General features: G+C 44.2%; 2 protein-coding genes across 7 annotated transcripts in view; one reads left to right on the forward strand and one right to left on the reverse strand.

The window, feature by feature from the left end:
- The window catches only part of PSPC1 (paraspeckle component 1), a 115,689-nt gene extending 109,926 nt beyond the window's left edge, over window positions 1–5,763 (forward strand). The window contains exons 7-8 of one of the 4 annotated variants that reach the window (XR_012514460.1): window positions 1–3,044; window positions 4,892–5,763. The exon at window positions 1–3,044 is cut by the window's left edge and continues 3,934 nt beyond it. Coding sequence is in view for 1 of the 4 variants with exons in the window: in XM_074387955.1 (XP_074244056.1) it covers window positions 2,942–2,965 (24 nt within the window). In the remaining 3 variants the exon portion in view is untranslated. The other 3 variants (XR_012514461.1, XM_039473393.2, XM_074387955.1) reach the window with 3 other exon arrangements.
- A 1,313-nt stretch (window positions 5,764–7,076) lies between these two features.
- The window catches only part of MPHOSPH8 (M-phase phosphoprotein 8), a 47,041-nt gene continuing 35,116 nt past the window's right edge, over window positions 7,077–19,001 (reverse strand). The window contains exons 9-14 of one of the 3 annotated variants that reach the window (XM_003944980.4): window positions 17,815–17,901; window positions 14,676–14,830; window positions 12,436–12,590; window positions 10,454–10,581; window positions 9,185–9,268; window positions 7,077–8,693 (exon numbers count right to left, since the gene is read on the reverse strand). In XM_003944980.4, the coding sequence (XP_003945029.1) occupies window positions 8,652–8,693; window positions 9,185–9,268; window positions 10,454–10,581; window positions 12,436–12,590; window positions 14,676–14,830; window positions 17,815–17,901 (651 nt within the window). In that variant the 3' untranslated portion in view covers window positions 7,077–8,651. Of the gene's footprint in view, window positions 9,269–10,453; window positions 10,582–12,435; window positions 12,591–14,675; window positions 14,831–17,814; window positions 17,902–19,001 lie in introns of all 3 variants that reach the window. The other 2 variants (XM_010332981.3, XM_010332982.3) reach the window with 2 other exon arrangements.

A 19,001-nucleotide genomic window follows, 5' to 3' on the forward strand; every position in this document is an offset into this window, starting at 1 on the left:
CTCCTGGCCTCAAACGGTCCTCCTGTGTTGGCCTCCCAAAGTGCTGGGATTACAAGTGTGAGCCACCGTGCCTGGCTTTGTATTTTAATGTTTTATTCTTTAAGTCATCAGAAAAGTGTATGTGGTATTGACTGTTTACATTTCTGACTATGTGAAAAGTGTCTCTATTCAATCTTAGGGTGTGGTTAGAGGGGCCTTTTTTCGTTTGCTCTTGTCTAAATGTTTTGGTGTCAGGATAAAATCCCCCATTAATGTGTGTGCAGTCCTTATTGACCCAGTTTTATTCTAAAATTAAAGACAGACTGCCTGTGTTCAAGGTGATGTCATATAGCCTTGTTACAGTTGTGCTTTATAGGATTTCAGTTAAGGGAGAACTTTTAATTTGATTTTCTTTTTTCGTATTTGGCAGTATCACCTTGATGGAGACGGTGTTCTTCAGGATCAGGAAATATGAAGTCCTGTCTTTGTGTCTTAGCTTTCTAGGACTTCACATATTTTGAAATCCATATGATGAATAGATGTATTTGTGTAGTAGCTCATTGTGATGGTTTAATTAGGGTTGATTACAATGCAGTGTACAATCAACCATGGCACTTTTTTGTAAGATGACTTTAAACAGAACTCTAGTAATTTTTCAAGTATTTAACGTAAGTAATAAGATAGATTACCCTTTTAAAAATTATTGGTCCGGGCGTGGTGGCTCACGCCTGGAATTCCAGCACTTTGGGAGGCTGAAGCTGGTGGATCACCTGAGGTCAGGAGTTTGAGATCAGCCTAACCAGGATGGTGAAACCCCATCTCTACTAAAAATACAAAGATTAGCTGGGTGTGGTATCATGTGCCTGTAGTCCCAGCTACTTGGGAGGCTGAGGCAGGAGGATAAATTGAGTATTCATATATTTGAGAAGTTGAGAAGGCTTAAAGTTTTCAGTAGTTCTGACGTTGAGAAGAATTAAGTGATGCTGTTATCCGGTTTGGTTTGTGGTTCTGTTTATTTTTCTTGTCAGCCTTTACTGTACCAATTGTTCCTCCATATCCCAGGAGAGTTGCTTCTGCCTTCTGTGAATACCAAAATCTGCAGATCCTGCAGTTGCTGATACAGAATACTACAGTATTTCACATATTCAATGCACGTCCTCCTGTATACTTTAAATTATCTCTAGTTACTTATAATACCTCATACAGTGTAAATGCTATGGAGTTATATTGTTTAGGAATAATGACAAGGAAAAAAGTCTGTACACGTTCAGTACAGACGTGACCACTGGAGGCCTAACTACCTTTTCTTTTCTTTCTTTCTTTCTTTCTTTCTTTCTTTCTTTTTTAAAGACAGGGTCTTGCCCTTGCTGGGGCTGGAGTGCAGCACTGCTGTCTCCACTCACTTCAGCCTCCACGTCCTGGGCCAAAACGATCCTCCTGCTTTAGCCTGCTAATTAGTTGGGACTACAGGCACGCACCACCACACGTGGCTAATTTTTGTGGTTTTTTTTTTTTTGTAGAGACAGGACTTTGCCATGTTGGCCAGGCTGTTCTCACACTCCTGGACTCAAGTGATCTGCCCACCTGAGCCTCCCGAAGTGCTGGGAAGGCATGAGCCACTTCAATCCACGGTTGAATATAAGGATACAGAGTCTGTAAATACAGAGCCTGCATACAAGAGTAGATAGAATGCCATTTGCTGGTGGAAATATATAAAAAATAATTTTTTGTTCATCTATGGCATTCTTTGTTTCAAAAAATAATTATAGGCCAGGCGTGGTGGCTTACACCTGTATTCCTAGCAGGCTGGGAGGCCAAGGCTGGAGAATTGCCTCACTCAGGAGTTCCATACCAGCCTGGACAACATGACAAAACCCCATCTCTCCAAAAAAAATACAACAGTTAGCTGGGTGTGGTGATGCGCACCTATAGTCTTAGCTACTTGGGAGGCTGAGGCAAGAGGATTGCTTGAGCCTGGGAAGTCAAGGCTGCAGTGAGCCATGTTCACGCCATTGCACTCCAGCCTGGGTGACAAAGCGAGACCCTCTCTCAAAACAACCAAAACCCCGAAGATTTGATTTCAGGGACCCCATGGATCCTCTTGGGTTACTGGGGGGCATTAAGGTGTCTGTGGGTCCCCTTGCAGGCACAATCTTGTCTATATTTCACACTTTTTGAGGGGACAGTTTCAGGCTTCATCCGATTCTCAGGCAAATTGAAACCCAAATGAGTTTTAACAACTCTGATCTAGGGTAATGATTTCCAGTATTTTTGGATTATGGACCCCGAACAGTTGAAAATTGAGCAAACAGCTGTATGTTGATGTGTATTTCTAAAATGCAATTAACGTATGTATGAATATTTCAGGTATGTTGTAAGGATAACAGTACCCATAAACTTGTTCTCTGTTGAAATATTTTGGGTCCATGCTCTTTGAAGAATGTTGATCAAGGTCTTACTAAGGTAACAGTCTGTTTCTGATGGAGCATGACAGACACATTTGTATTCCCTGCCTTGGTACAAGTGGAATACGGATTTGTAGACACGCTAGCAGTGAGGATCCTTTGTGGGATTTTGCATTACAAGGTTTCCAGCTGTGTTGTGCTGAGGTATCAACAATCTGTATAAGAAGGCCTATGGAAATAAGGATTTAGCAAAATAGATTCTTAATAAATTGTTAGCAGATCTGAAAATTATTTGGTATTTAGGGCTTAATGCTGTTTACTGTAGAAGATAAAATGAAGCTGAATTTTAAGTCGGTTGATGTTCTTTGAGGAAATGGAGAGTACTTTTAATTAAAAAGAAAATCCTCACTGAATGGACATAATCAGACACAGAACTAAATGGCATCGAAACCTCAATTACTGTTAAGAACTTTATGAAACGAGTTAACTCTGATTTTCTCATTGTTTACTGAAATCAGTTTTTTAAAAGGCCGTATCTGATTTCATTGTATTTCTAGGGTGATAAAAGAAAACGTGGCTGAAGGTACCTGAAGTTCAGCTCAGTTCAGTGTAATTCAGAAGAGTTAAGACCAGAAGTACTGGAATCCTACTTCCTTTCAGGTCAGTCCGTATCTGCTCATTATTTTCTAACAGATCCTTGAGTATTCATTTCTTCCTAGTGTTCTCTAGTCACTTCTTACCGATTCTGATTCTGTTGACTGTAATGAACATATGTAATGGTCTCAGTGTTTTGAGTTGGTAGAGTATTTATGAACAGTTTATACCTGAAGCTGAAGCCTCTCTAGCGTGGCCTGTGAAGACCAAGTTTTGTAGGAAAGGCTGGGATTCACCGGAAACCCTGGCGTCACAGCTGGTCTCTCAGCAAGGCTAGAGGGGACTGTCAGTGTGCCTCGCCCTCCTCTTTCCTCACTGGTATAATGCATATATTGATTTGTCTTCAGTTAAAACTGGACTGAGGGGAAATGACATTTTATAGAGGTCTTGGAGTGAGGAGAGAAAAAAAAGGTCTTTTTATAAAGTAAAAAAAATTACCCATTGATTTTTATTAATGACCTCCAAACCTAGAATTTTAAACTGTGTTCCTTTGGAAAGTATGTAATCTTAAAAATGGCATCAGAAAATCGGATCCATTCCTCCTCTGCTTTCTGCTTTTTTGGAGAGGGGTCACAATTTTTCTATTCTTTTGTTATGTCGCACATAAAATATTATCGAAACATTAATGCGGTCTTTATGACAAAATTCCCGTGGGTACATTATCACCCTAATAGATCCAGAAAGTATTAAGTGTATTTCTTTCCTAGCTCTTATCTGGTGATGATAAACATTATTCTTGTTGCTGTGAGTGGTGCCGGGGACTAGGAGTGACAGACTTGCCTGAGAGCTTCTTGGAAATCCAGGATCTCCCATGCAGGACAGAGTTGGAAAATCCATTTTAACTGTGGAGATCAGGTCCTGTGTACTAGTGAAGACTTTCTTTTCCAGGATTTGTGTGCCCACTGATGTATTCCATAGTTTTGAGAAATTTTACCTTTTCAAAGTATCTGACACCTCACGCAGCACAAAAATGTGATAGCTGTTTTGCGTACTATACCCAGCTCCAGAAAGTTCATCTCAGGCTTTGGTTCTCCAGCCTGGGCCCCAGACCAGCAGCATCGTCCTCTTGGGAGCTTCAGAATGCACAGAACCTAGACAATAATTTTATAGTCTATAGACGTTTTGTTGAAATTAAACTTTCAAATTGCTGTATAAATAGGGCTCTGAAAATCCAAAGAACCAATCATCTCATATATGGGTAAGGAAAAAAATTCATGTGTCCATAAGCTATCAGTGGCAAAGATCAAGGCTGTGGCCTTCTGTGGCCTTCAAAGAGAGAAGGGGAGATTTTAGAAGCTTATCAAATAGATCTGTCACTGGAACTTTAGGATTTTTAAATTTTGATTAAAAAATATGAATACTGGGCCAGGCGTGGTGGCTCACATCTGTAATCCAAGCACTTTTGAGGCCAAGTTGGGCGGATCGCCTGAGTTCAGGAGTTCAAGACCAGCCTGACCAACATGGTGAAACCCTGTCTTTAAAAAAATAAATAAAAACAAATAACAACTCCTTTTCATTATAGATTTTACTTCTAACAAAGTCAGTGAAAAGAAACATGTTCACTCCAGAAACATGTAAAGAAAGTAAAATTATTAAAATACCAAATATTTAATTCTTGTGACAGACATTGAATCTGTTTTTAAAGAGTTAAGAAATTGCCCATTTCATGACAGTTTTTTCCTTCAACAATCTTAATATTGAACCTTGAAATTTTTTTTTTTTTAGGTCTGCTGGCTGGTCAGTGATTTCTAGTCCAGCAAATTACTTTATGACTGAAAGCTCTTCTTTGTTTAGAAAAATATACTGTGGAGATTAGGTCCTGTTTACTAATGAAGACTCTGTCTCTTTTCCAGGTCAATACATTTTGTGGGAAAAATCCTGTTCATGACCTGGAAGAAACAAGAGAGAAAACAAATCTTACCTAATTTATGAATTTCTTACACAAGCAGTTTGTGGATGTCTGGGCAATCGTAACACTTTACATTTAAAAACATACTATAGGGGCACATTTTCTGGGGTTAAAAACGATCTCCGGAATAAGTATAAACTAGTTTTTCTTTTTATTGAGGGTTTTGGCTTTTTACTTGTAAATTAAATTATTACCTACTGCTTGGTGTGGTGGTCTTGCTGGTTTATGTTAGGCAGTAGTATGGTAGCAATGCACAAATTCAGGATAGCCAGCAGATCCTTCCTTTTCAACACTCTGTGACTGGAAACCATTAGGGGATTTTCAAAAACTGTCCCTCATAGCCCAAATTTTGGGTCTCAAAATTGAGAGTAAGAAAATTGGCATTCTTGGGAGAAAAGTCCTGTTTTACTGAAGCGTGAACCGGCTTAGGCAAGCAAATAGCGGGAGTGAGCACAGGAAGGAGGGCGTGCTACGGGGTGTCTGGTGACGTCATCTTCAAAACTAACGTGGTTCCAGGTGGACAAATGAGTCCCTGATCATGTTTCTGATCATGTTGTGACTGCATTGTGAACCTTCATTGTCTTCACAATCTTGCCCCTTACCTAGTGAGGCTTTTCCGAACTTGGAGGGAGACATCCAGAAATCCCAGTTTTGCTGTGTAAGGACCATTAACTGCAAGTCAATGGAAGTCCAAAGAAAGCAGTGTAAATTCCAAAGTGGTCTTGACTTAGCAAGGATATGGGGTAAGTCTCAAACCGTAGACTTAAGGCTACGAAACATGTTAACTGCATGAAACAGTAAACATTTCAGACTCTTTCGCTTTTGTCATTTTGTGACCCAGTCTGTTGTTTTTCAGTCTGTTGTATGTCTTCTGCCTGCCTTGTTTTGCTAATCCTCCTCCGGGAGCTTCTCCACTCCATTTTTATTCTGGGCATCCAATCCAGCCTTTCACAGTGTGTGCTTCATCAGGTCCCTGGTTCACATGCTGAGTACCTTATAAGCCTTGCCAGCACTGGTATATTTGCAGTAACAGTCTGCTTTGTGTGTGTGTGGGGGGGGATGGGGCGGTGGGGGGGATTGGGGGATGGGGGTGGGGGGGATGGGAGGGATGGGGGGTGGGGGGGGGCTTTACTTGCAAAGCTACCCAATATATGGATACTAGGCGGAACTCAGGAAGTAGCACCTGAGCTTCAAATAGACTTTCCTGATGATTCTACTGAGTAAGATTCTCCACATTTAAGACTCAAGATAGGACTGACTTGACAGTATATAAAAATGGAACAGTTTTCTCTTTCTGGACCGAAACCAAACTCCTCATATCTAATTGTAGTTATTCAACATCAGAATCCCTCTTTTTGGCAGAACAGACAAAAGAATGTGTAGTGTACTTTCTACTACAGCCATTACAGCGAGCTAGATCCGAGTGCGGTTGCTAGTAAATTAACTGAACAGCCCAATGATGTTGTCCTTACACAAGCAGACACTGGAAAGGAGTAATGGCGGAGGACATGACCGAGTCCGGCTACAGACATGCATCCCATCTATGGCGAGCTTAGTCCCGAGATCGCCTGTATCCTAGGCCCTGAACTGAATCATGTACTGTATCTGACGTCATCGCCTTCCAGGGGCAAGGTCAGGAGACCTGGACATGACTAGGCCTATGTCCTCTGTCACCTGAGCTGTGCACACACTGACTACACGAGGTTCCCTTGGGCCTTGACCTGTAGTTCTAAATGTTACCTGTAAACCTTTGGTAAGGTGCTGCCTGAGAACTGCCTTGTTTTCCAGAGGGAACATTGCTCAGGCTTTTCCCCCCCAAAATAATTTTGAACTATGTGCCGATTCCTATTTGGTTTGTGGCTTAGGCAGCCCCGCCTTCCTGATCAACAGCAGGTCGCCGCCTCCTGTGTTCCTCTGAGGCTGTTCATTCCATCTGCAGCTGGACTCCTGCTGTCTCCTTTACTGCTCCTGACCTGCACTACTGCTGCTGACGGCTCCTTCCCCCCACGAAGCTATGAAACCAGATACACTACATGATTCAATTTAGTTGAAAAAGTCCAATCTCAGCCCTCATTTAGCTAAAAAACTGTAAATATCAACCATGTTTTAAAGTTTTGAAACTCGAGATCTAAAAGGAAACAGACCAACATCAGAATGTTTTATTGATAAAACCATAGGAAAAGGAAGTTTTACGATGTAAAGTAAAAATGGTACTCTGAAATATCTACACAAATAGGAATTCTGAAATGTTTTCATTAAAATCGTATTTTATACAATTAGAAACTAATGAGGAACAAAACAATTTTCAATTTCTCCATAACCCAGACTGAGCTTGATTTATGCTTGCCAGATATTATTTAAGAGGATATGAGTTCAACTTGTGGGTAATCTACAGAAGCAGGAACTCTTCCGAGACAGGCTGGTGGCTCCCACACAGCCGGCGGGCAGTGGGCTGGGCTGTTACCTAAGTCCCGTCTTCCCAGTTGGTGCTCAAAACTTTAAGGGTACAAGATGTGGCTTTAAAAAAATGTACAGATTACAAGAACAAAGTTAAAAACTCATTTTTTTGTTTTGTTTTTGTTTTTGAGACAGGGTCTCATTCTGTCACCTAGGCCGGAGTGCAGTGGCCTTTCAGGGTTCACTGCAGTCTTGACCTCCCAGCTCAAGGAATCCTTTCACCTCAGCTTTCCGAGTAGCTGGGACTACAGGTGTGTGCCACCCACGTTACCCAGGCTGGTCTCGAACACTTGCGCTTAAGCGGTCCTCCAGTCTCAGCCTTCAAAGCGCTGGGATTATACGTGTGAGCCACGACACCTGGCCAAAAGTTCACATTTAATATTCTCTTAGTCCTCAGAGTATACTGATTTACATTCTTGCTAAATCTGAGCCTCTCCTGTTACCCTTTGAAAAGATAAGTGACTACAGCACATTTACAAAGCGACCGCCCTTCTCCACCTTTTGTGCTTGGGGAATTTGTGGCTACTGTCTACTAGAAAAAGATCAGGCCTCCCAACCCTTCAAGGGCAGCAAACTCACACTTCATTCCATGCTTGGGTAACTTGACTGTAACATGGCTCCCTTGCTGTAAGCGAATGCTTCAGAGTTGAATTTTTTCCTTTTTTTTTTTAAACACAGAAGTTCACCAGGGCTAACAAAAAAATTTCAAGTTAAGAAAATATGTCTTGCTGGGCGCAGTGGCTCAAGCCTGTAATCCCAGCACTTTGGAGGCCGAGGCGGTTGGATCACCTGAGGCCAGGAGTTCGAGACCAGCTTGCCCAACACAGAGAAACCCTGTCTCTACTAAAAATACAAAATTAGCTGGGCATGCCTGTAATCCCAGCTACTTGGGGGGCGGAGGTTGCGATGAGCTGAGGTCGTGCCATTGCACTCCAGCCTGGGCAACAAGAGCGAAACTCCCATCTCCAAAAAAAAAAGAAAAAGTCTTTAATTTTCTTAAATAATCCTCATATGTACTATCCACATTGTGGAAAAACTGAAATATGCAGTCTGGACACTGCACTGAGATTCCAGCACCCTGGCACAGACACAGCTATGTCGCATCTTACAGACTACAACAGACAACAGGCTTGATTGCAAGAGGTTTAGACAAAACTTTACATGGATGTGCTGGAATTCCAAACTGCTGTCAAAGGGTACAGGAATCGTCTGTCTGCAGAGAACTCCACCCAGTCTCCTCTGTTTGGTCACTGCAGCTGCACTCTGTATGCACCTATTAGCAACTTAACCTGTTGAAAGAAAAGAATGCAGGTGTCAGTACAGATCCAGATTTCCCCTTACAAGAAAAACCACACATAGTCGAGGTCTGCTTCTATTATTTGGCAATATTTTCGAGTTGCTTATCATCAATTTACACTGTTAGATTATTGCCATTTTAATTCAAGAAATAATTCCAAGTGCTTATAATTTTATATTACTGTTTTATTAGACAGACTGTTTTGTCCAGCTTCCTTTCACACAAGAGAGATGACTAAGGACCGCCCTAAAGATAACACTTGGGCGATTCCATACCAAGGCCTAGAACGGGATTCAGATGGCTGCATCCTCTAGAGGGCGTTCTTCTCAGCTGCAGCCTAGGCCTTTTCCTGCCACATTATCATGTCTCACACTGTAGACTGAGGCGTGCAGCTAGCATGACTACACCAGGATTCGTGGAATTCTTTTCTAATGACACGGTAATCTGGAGTAGTGACACTAAATAGGAAGAAAGGATTTTCACCTTGGCAGAGGGCGCTTCCGTCAACCTTATGAAGAGTTTATTGGGACCTGCAATAGGGCTGAATGAGTAAACAAAATGACTGTCCTACAATGGAAAGAAAAAAAAAATCAGTGTTTTTTCCACACAAACTTACACCAGAAGCCTTTAAAACATCAATGGTGTAAAAGAATCATAAGTTTTATTTATTTTTATTATTTACTGTTTTTGAGACGGAATCTCGCTCTGTTGCCCAGGCTGGAGGCCATGGTGTGACCTTGGCTCACTGAAGCCTCTGCCTCCCAGGTGCCAGCAATTCTCCCGCCTCAGCCTCCTGGGTAGAGATTACAGGTGCATGCCAAATGCCCGGCTAATTTTTATATCTTTAGTAGAGACGGGGTTTCACCATGTTGGCCAGGCTGGTCTCGAACTCCTGACCTCAGGTGATCTGCCCACCTGGGCCACCCAAAGTGCTTATTTTTAATTCATAAGTCAGTAGGTTGTGGAGGCCAAGGCGGCAGATCGCTTGAGCTCAGAAGTTTGAGACCAGCCTGGCCAACATGGTGAAACCCTGTCTCTACAGAAAATACAAAAAATTAGCCGGGCGTGGTGGCACGTCTGTAGTCCCAGGTAGTTGGGAGGCTGAAGCGGGAGGATTGCTTGTGCCTGGGAGGTCGAGGCCGCAGTGAGCTGTGATCCATGCCACTGCACTCCAGCCTGGACAACAAAGTGAGACCCTGTCTCGGAAAAAGAAAAAAATTGTTATTTATTTTTTCCTTGATTAAAAATATACAAATAACAAAATTAATCCAGGAAACTGGATTAAAATGCACCCAGTCATATATAGTACAAGTGTTAAAGTGACTATATCCAGCTAATTTTGCTTAATTGAGTCCAAGGAAAGAATTCTAAAAGTGGCCAAGTAATTATGTACAAAGAATCTTTGAGATCATTAAGAATTTATATTCAGAACAATGATGGTCCTAAGACAGTATAGTAAGCATAATTTAAGGCAAAAAATAAACAGGGAAAATTCCTACTGACAAATTTAGGATAATCTTTATGGGTAAAATTATTACCCAGAAAGTATTAATGGGTAATATTAATTGGGTCATTTTCTGAACAATTATATTTTATTAAGATACAAAAAATTTAAAATTAAGTCAATTACTATTAATTGGGCCCTTTTCTGAACAATTATATTTAATTAAGACACAAAAATTTAAAATTAAGTCATCTATGCTTTTGATTGGAAGAATGTACTTTTCAGTAGTGAAATACAGAGTATCTTACCAGAAAAACAGGAAGTTGAAATTTATCATTCAGAACTACAGCTTGTACACTACATGGTCCACAGAGCCGCGCAATAACTTCTTTACCCAAAAAGTTTGCATGGAAGATAAACAGCAGGATGCCAGAGCCTGAACACACGGGAGATGTGTGTGAATTACTCCAAATGCAACCTTGAGCCCCCAGAGAGAGGAACACCCACGCCAGATGGAAGCCGGCCCCTGAGCTGGGCCTGGTCAGACAAGCATCACCCACTCCAGCTGGAGGCTCAGAGGAGGTTGGCCGTCTCAAAGCTTGTATCACTTGGCATTTTTCAACCCACAGAACCCTTTTTACCTTTTGCCCAAGTAACCTTTACTGACGGTTCATGGAAAAGACTTAAGTACGATTTTCTATGCTGAAATTATTAAACTGGTATTTAAAAGGTTACTGCTGAATGAGCACACGTCCCAGGGACATTCCCGTGGTGGGCATCTTTGGGTGTGGGTCTGAGTGGTTTTCCATTTTCTTCCACATACTCTTTGGTCCCTTCCAAATTTTCTGATTAAGACATACCAAAAATTGGCCAGGCATGGTGGCTCATACCTGTAATCCTAGCACTTTGGGAGACTGAGGCAGGCGGATCACCTGAGGTTAGGAATTCAAGACCAGCCTGACCAACATGGAGAAACTCTGTGTCTCCTAAAAATCCAAAATTAGCCAGGTGTGGTGGCACATGCCTGTAATCCTAGTTACTTAGGAGGCTGACGCAGGAGAATCGGTTAAACTCGGGAGGCAGAGGTTGCAGTGAGCCAAGAGCATACAACTACACTCCAGCCTGGGGAACGGAGTAAGACTCCATCTCAGTCAGTCAATGAATCAGTATTGGTTGATGCAGGCCTTGTGCACATGCTGAAAAAACTCTGCAGGCCCAGCAGCTGTGGGTGTCACTGGGTGCTCAGGTTCACCAGGGCCAGCCCAGGCCATCACTATCTGGTGCACACACCTAGCAATGCAGAGGCTCCACGTGAATAAACAAAACTAAATTATTGGCCGAGCATGGTGACTCGTGCCTGTAATCCCAGCACTTTGGGAGGCCGAGGCAGGCGGATCACTTGAGGTCTGGAGTTTGAGTCCAGCCTGGCCGACATGGTTCTATCTCTACTAAAACTACAAAAATTAGTTGGGTGTGGCAGTGGGTGCCTGTAGTCCCAGCCACTCTGGAGGATGAGGCAGAAGAATCACTTGAACCCGGAAGGCAGAGGTTGCAGTTAGCTAAGATTGTGCCATTGCACACCAGTCTAGGTGACAGAGGGAGACTCCCTCTCAAAAACAAACAAACAAAACAAAAAAACATAACTATAAATTATGATTCCACAACGTGAAGTTCTCTCAACACCAAGCTATTACAAATGGCTCTTTCAGGGTCGTGGCTGTATGTTCTTAAATACATTTTCCAGGAATGAATACAAACCATTTACAAAATGGGGAACAAGGGTTTCTAAGCAAAAAAAAAAGGCTAGAGTCCAGCTTCCTACCCTTGGCAGACAGTGCTGCCTCCACATCTACCTAGCACCGTGTCTGGGGAGGGCCAGCCGCAGTCCTGCCCGGAGAGCAGCTGTCGGGCAGAGGCTAGAGAGGGAATTGGCATTTCCATCTCTTTCCACTCAGTTTTACTATGGGCAAAGACTATCACAAACAAAATTCAGGGAAAAAAACATTCTAGGCTTAGAATCTTGAAGCTGAATTTTAATAAAACTCATTAGGATCTAGTGTCATTATTAAGACCCAACTTCCAAGCTCAAAATGGGTGTTAAAACAGGGAAGGGGGCGTCAGCTGGGTCTCTTTTCCACCAGAGCAGCTCGGCTGTTAACTGGTCTGCAGAATTAATTACACATAATGGAATTTCCTTAAAGTTTTGTTCAACGAAAAGATTCTGTCTAAAAGTCTGTAAATATAGTGTCACACTTCACATAGAAAAGTGTGAAGAGAGGCACAGGCTTACCTTCTGGTATGTTCTGTGGGGGTTTGTAATTGAACTCTGTTGAAAAATCTGGCCCCTCACAGAGTCGATGACATGCAATTGGAAAAACTGGTTCTAGCAGAGCAAGGCGAGCTTCAAAGTAATCCTTTATTGTCTCTTCTGCTACTCTGGAAAGTCTAAGAAAAAAAAAAAATAGTGGGCATTGCTAACATTAATGTGGAAAAGAACAAGCCTGTCAAATACCAGTGAGGCCTTCTCAGGCCAACCTTCCAAAAGAGAGCTGCAGCTCTTCTTGCCTCTACTTCCCAGCTCTCCCTCCATCCGGCACTGGACACCCGTGGACAGACTCGTGTCCATCTCAGTGGAAGCAAAATTTCTTCCCCTCACTGCCATTTCCATCTCCCTAGCCTTTAGAACAGTGCTTGGCACAAGTCTATGTGCCAAGTCTATGTGCACAAGTCTATGTAATACATAGTTGTCTAATGAATCAGTGGAAAATCAGAAATGGGAACCCCTCAGTCCTGGGCAATTGAGGAAAGCAGGTCACTCTACTTGCTGGATCTTGGCAAACACCCCGTGCGAACAGAGGCGTGAGGGCTCCAGCCATCAGCAGCACTGAGTGCGACGGGCGTGGTCCCAGAGGCCCACTCGAGACCTGCTACATAAACACCCGCCTTGAGTTTGCTACTGTCTGTGAGAGTTTGATACATGTTGCTAAAAGAGTTATGTGATAGAACACTAAACTGTTTTAAGTATGAACCTGCAATCAAATAAAATATGATTTAGAATTTATTTGAAAAAGAATGAACTGAATAAACTGGTAAATCCTGACAACCAACAACAGAATATTAATCAGAAATGCACCATCAAGACATGGAATGAACCTCGGATTCCTATTACTGAATGAAAAGGGCCAATCTGAAAAGGCCAAGTAATGTGTGATTCCAGCTGTTCTGGGTAGGGCAAAACATGAGGACAGTAAAATTACTGGTGGTTGTCAGGGGCTAGGGGAGGGAAGGATGAAGAGGTGGAAAACAGGCTTTTTAAGGCAGTGGAACTATTCTGTATGACACTGTGATGAGGATGGATGTCATTATGCATTTGTCCAAATCCAGAGAATGTGTAACACCACGAGTGAGCCCTAATGTCAGTGCTGTGCTCCGGGTGATTACGAGGTGTCCCTATAGGCACACTGGCTGTAGTAATATACCACTGTGGGTGACTGGGGTCTCAACAGTGGGGGAGGATGGTGTGGGGGAGGCTTGGAAATATGTACCTTCTATTTAACTTTGCTGTGCTTAAAACTGTGGCAAGAAATAAAGTCTATTAAAAAGAAAGACAAAAGTTTAAAGTTTTTTTTTTTTTTTTTTTTTTTTTTGAGACAGAGTCTCACTCTGTCACCCAGGCTGGAGTGCAGTAGCGCCATCTTGGCGCACCGCAACCTCCGCCGCCTGGGTTCAGGTGATTCTCCTGCCTCAGCCTCCCGAGTACCTGGGATTACAGGCACCCACCACCATGCCCAGCTAATTTTTTTTTTTTTTCAGTAGAGATGGGGTTTCACTATGTTGGCTGGGCTGGTTTCAAACTCCTGACCTCAAGTGACCCACCCACCTTAGCCTTCCAATGCACTAGAATTACAAGTATGAGCCACTGTGCCCAGCCAAGTTTAAATGTTTTTAGGAAAATGTTTGCTAACCAAATTAAGAGTATACTTAAGATTTGAGAAAAATACTCCCAGATAGGCCAATGTTAACTTTGAAATTTTCTGAGACTTAGCTGGGTGTGGTTGCTCATGCCTGTAATCCCAGCACTCTGGGAGGCCAATGTGGGGGGGTCATGAGGTCAGGAGTTCAAGACCAGCCTGGCTAACATGGCAAAACCCCGTCTCTACTAAAACAAAATTTAGCCAGATGTGGTGGCAGGCGCCTGTAATCCCAGCTACTCGGGAGGCTGAATCAGTTGAACCCAGGAGGTGGAGGTTGCAGTGAGCCAAGATTGTGCCACTGCATTCTAGCCTGGGCAACAAAAGCAAGGCTCCATCTCAAAAAAAAAAAACCACACAAAATTTTCTGAGAAATAACTTGCAGAGAAATAATTCATATGCCATTTATTAAAACTGCGATCTACTGGAAACAAAACCACCAGGACTTGTGCTGGACGTTTTTCTGAGCAGTCACACACAGGCCACCCCAATTACAACGTGTCTACATAAACAGGCGTATGCTACGGGACTTAGCCGCGGCACAGCCCTTCCCACTTACGTCTCTAAATGGCTCTTCAGCAAGTCGTACACAAGCACATTGTTAGACTGCTTCGCAAAGTGCAGGGCACTGTTTTGGTGCTTTGACAAAATGTTGCAGTCAGCTCCACATTCAATTACGAGTCGTACAATGTCTGAATTTCCTCTTTTACAGGCCTAGGTCAGGTAAAAAGGAGTAACAATTACTTAACTGAAAACTGTGGTAACACTATCCACAGCTGCTGGTCCTGTCTCCAAGCATGCCTGGGGGTTCTCTGTCAAGAGAGGGCACAGGGCAGGGAAGAGGGGAGAGAATTTACGGGGCCCGTCAGGCCATGGCATTAGGAGTCACACAGCGTTGTTTAAATGCAAGTGGGGAATATCTTTGACTCAGGGGCCAACAGAAATCTGTGTGCTACATTCAGTCCATTTCTTCACCGAATTTTCAGGAAATGGGCAACTTCAAAAAGGATGCTTAAGTCCTAAGACCGAACAGACACCAGGCCTTGCTGAGCAGTCCCCTGCGGTCCTCTGTCCCTGCCAGGCCGTCCGCCGTGAGCCAGCCCCTCAGCAGAGGCACAGAGATACGCAAGGCTGGCCCTCACTAGAGAGAGCTTTTTCTCCAGAATCTCAAAAGCGCCTCTCATAACCTCAAAATGTCCCCAGCTGCTGCTGTAAAGGAGACACCCAAGCACAGATACAAATCGGAATCTGCAAATTTATGATGAAGCTGTGGCACAGAGGACAGTTTCTGTCTCTGCCACTTAAACTAGCCATGTGACTTCAAATAAGTCCCTTAATTCTTCTGAGGCTCACGTTTCCATCTGTGAAAGGAGATAAGGGTCCCTGTGCCTCCCTACCCTATGAGGCAGATGCTGGGAGGGTGACAGGCCCCGCTGGGACCCACAGAGCCCACAGACTCTCTGCACCTGCCCGCTCTGGTAAGAACCAATGTTAGATACTTTCTCCTCAGGTGAAAAGGTTTTTATTTTAATTTCTGAAAATTACTATGTTTACATCTCATTCTAAAACTCAAAAAAACTTCAACATGCTAAATCCTGAAAGCAATTAAAATACAGATTTTCAGAAACAAATACTTAAATAAACTTCATGGTAGATAAAGGCAGTCTATGGAATTCAGACGCAGTGAAATAAGTGCTACATGTCCTCTCAGGGAAGAAATGCCACACCTTCCCCAACCCACGTCCAGAGCCATCTCCCCTCTGCACCCCACTCCCCAACTCAACACCATACCTCAGCAAGGCAGGCAGCCCTGAGGACCACTTCCGTCCCGTGGCTCTCACACTCCCTCTTCCTCTTCCTCCACCTGCTCCTCCTCCTCCTCCGCTTCTCCCCATGCAGCCTTCTTCCATCTATGGCCCTTTTCTCCTTTCCAATTCCCCATGGATGACCCCACTCTCAACCTACGGCTACAGTCCCTGTTGCAGAGCTGAAGGCAACAAACCTGAATCTCCAGTCTGCACCTCTCTCCTGAGCCCAGAATCCCCAGTGAAATGTGCAGAAGTGACATAGAAACCACCCAATGCCCAACTCCCCCCATCTGTGCCACCTGTGCCCCCAATTAGGAAATGGAATGCCCAGGCGTCACCTCCAGTTACCAAGCTCTGTGAATTCTACCTCCTACCAAGTGGTCAGCTCACCTGCTTTACCCCTTCTGCCACTACCAAGATACAGACTTGTTATTTCACGTAACCTGGAGACCCTCCCGACAAGTCTGCAAACTATCTTCCTCCCAATCTATGCCTCTTCTGTACTGAGAAGCATTAAAACAAACAAATGAAAACCCTCTAATCTGATTCTACCCTTCTCCAGCTTCGACCTTGCTGTGGCTCCCCAGTGCCCTCAGACTTGGCCCACAGGAGCTTCTGTGCCCATCCACCTCTTTCATGCTCTAGACACATCTGCATGGCTGCAGTTCAGGGTATACCTGGCCATCTGTCACCAAGACGATGCTTCGAGAGGCCACCTCGGCTCCACACACAGCAACCACAGAAACAAATGAAGGGAAACAAAAGACAAACCTCGGGCTCCTGAACAAAATGAACATTCCCATGCACCAAAAGGAAAGTGCTTGAGGCCAGGAGCTCAAGACTAGCCTGGGCAACACAGTGATGTCTTGCCTCTAATAAGAAAAAAAAAATGGCTGGGTGTGGTGTCATGTACTTGGGAGGCTGAGGTAAGAGGCACTTGAGCTTGGGAAGTCGAGGCTTCAGTGAGGCATGATGGTGCCACTGCACTCCAGCCTGGGTGGCAGAGGAGACTGTTTATGGGCCTCGTGCAGCAGGAGGCCAAGGGACAGGTGGTCTGGTTCTTCAGAATAGGGTTCACAGTGGGATTCGATACCAGGTGCCCTGCAGACCTGGGACCTGGCTATGCTCTTTTGCTTACTGGGGCCAGAGGCTAGAATGGACACTGTGGAGAGGCCCCTGCTTGGCTCAGTGGCTTACACAGAGCCAAGCATCCGAGAGACGCAAGAGGACATGTGCCCATGGGGAGCTGAGCCGGCCACCCGTCGCTGGGTGTCTGGACCTGCTACATCCTAACAGCATCTTGGACCAGGAACCCACAACTGCTACAGAGGAACCAACCAGACCGGACAGGGCCCCCCAAGACAAATGCCAAACTGCTGACCTTCCTCTCAAAACCTGTGTGGAAACCACATTCCAGAACACAGGAGCAAGCTCAAGGCGACAATTCACCAACATAAAATGATGAACACACAGAGCACACGAGGATCTCCGTCCCACCCTCAGCCCGGCTTCGAGGCCGGCAGCCTCCCCGCTGCTCCAGCTGTGGCTGGAGTGCTCCCTCCCTGCTGACTTGACTGCCATTTAGGAGACGGTGTGGCACTGGCCTCATCCACCCTAAGGACTGCCAGTGTCCCCAGGGCCCAGCTCGGAACACTTCCCTGTGACCTCATGGCTCTCTGTGCCTGTTCCGATCATACCACTGCCCATATGAGCTCTCACTGCTGCCCTGCTGGCCCGTTTCTCCTCTTCCCACGTGAGCGGCTGGACTCCAGGACTGTCTGGGTACCCACTCTGCTCTCAGTCCCCAGCTCAGTGTCTGACAGTGGCAGATGCCAACACGAGCATCAGCCAAGGTACCGAAGAAAGGGACAACCCACAGGAGGGATTTACCTTCATCAGCGCGGTCTCACCATTGCTTTGCTGGACATTTACAAAAGCTCCTGCTTCCAAAAGAATAGCCACTGTAGTTAAAAAGTTCTATTAAAAGAGAAAAAAGTGAATTTAATACCCCAAGTTATTTAAAAGACAGTTTTCAGATATTTTGAAATTTTTAGTCATCAGGAAAAATACCTGGCAGGTTCTACTGCAAGTGGCTGTGGGCCACAGCATTTCTGTGGGGCCATGGGGGTGAGCCCTGTCCCACAGATGCCCACGCTCGGCTACTCACTGTGCTGCCAGCAACAACTGCTACCTCAGTGGAACCACTGGCTCCAACCTAACAGCCTCTGCATATAAATTCTTTAAAAAGATATAAATCCTTTAAAAAGGTGTGGTGGCTCATGCCTGTAATCCCAGCCAGCACTTTGGGAGGCTGAGGTGGGTGGATCATGAGGTCAAAAGATCGAGACCATCCTCACCAACATTGTGAAACACCGTCTCTACTAAAAATACAAAAATTAGCAGGGCGTGGTGGCGCACGCCTGTAGTGCCAGCTACTTAGGAGGCTAAGGCAGGAGAATCACTTGAACCCAGGAGGCAGAGGATGCAGCGAGCCAGTATCGTGCCACTGCACTCCAGCCTGGCAACAGAGCTAGACTCTTTCTCAAAAAAAAAAAAAAAAAGGTATTGGGAGGCGGAGGCGCGTGTATCTCCTAAAGTCAGGAGTTTGAGACCAGCCTGGCCAACATGGTGAAAGTCGTCTCTACTAAAACTACAAAAATTAGCCAGGTGTGGTGGCTCATGTCTATAGTACCAGCTACTGCGGAGGCTGATGCAGGAGAATCTCCTGAACCCAGGAGGCAGAGATTGCAGTGAGCTGAGATCACGCCACTCACTCCAACCTGGGTGACAAAAAAAAAAGAAAAAGAAAGAAAGAAAAAGATGATATATGGGAAAATTTCAATTAAATTATTAACCAAAAGGAATAAACATTTTAAATTATCTAGGATTAAAATTAATATTAGTACTTTAATCAGAGTACCTTAATATAAATTATTTCCAATGAGATAAATCATTTTGAAATGATTACAATGCACTGTTGATAAATACATTCATTACATGTCACAGATCAACTGAAACATGAAATTAAAAAGTTACCCTGGCTGGATGCAGTGGCTCATGCCTGTGATCCCAGCACT

Source organism: Saimiri boliviensis, chromosome 16, assembly GCF_048565385.1.
Source record: "Saimiri boliviensis isolate mSaiBol1 chromosome 16, mSaiBol1.pri, whole genome shotgun sequence".
NCBI classification, from domain to species: domain Eukaryota; kingdom Metazoa; phylum Chordata; class Mammalia; order Primates; family Cebidae; genus Saimiri; species Saimiri boliviensis.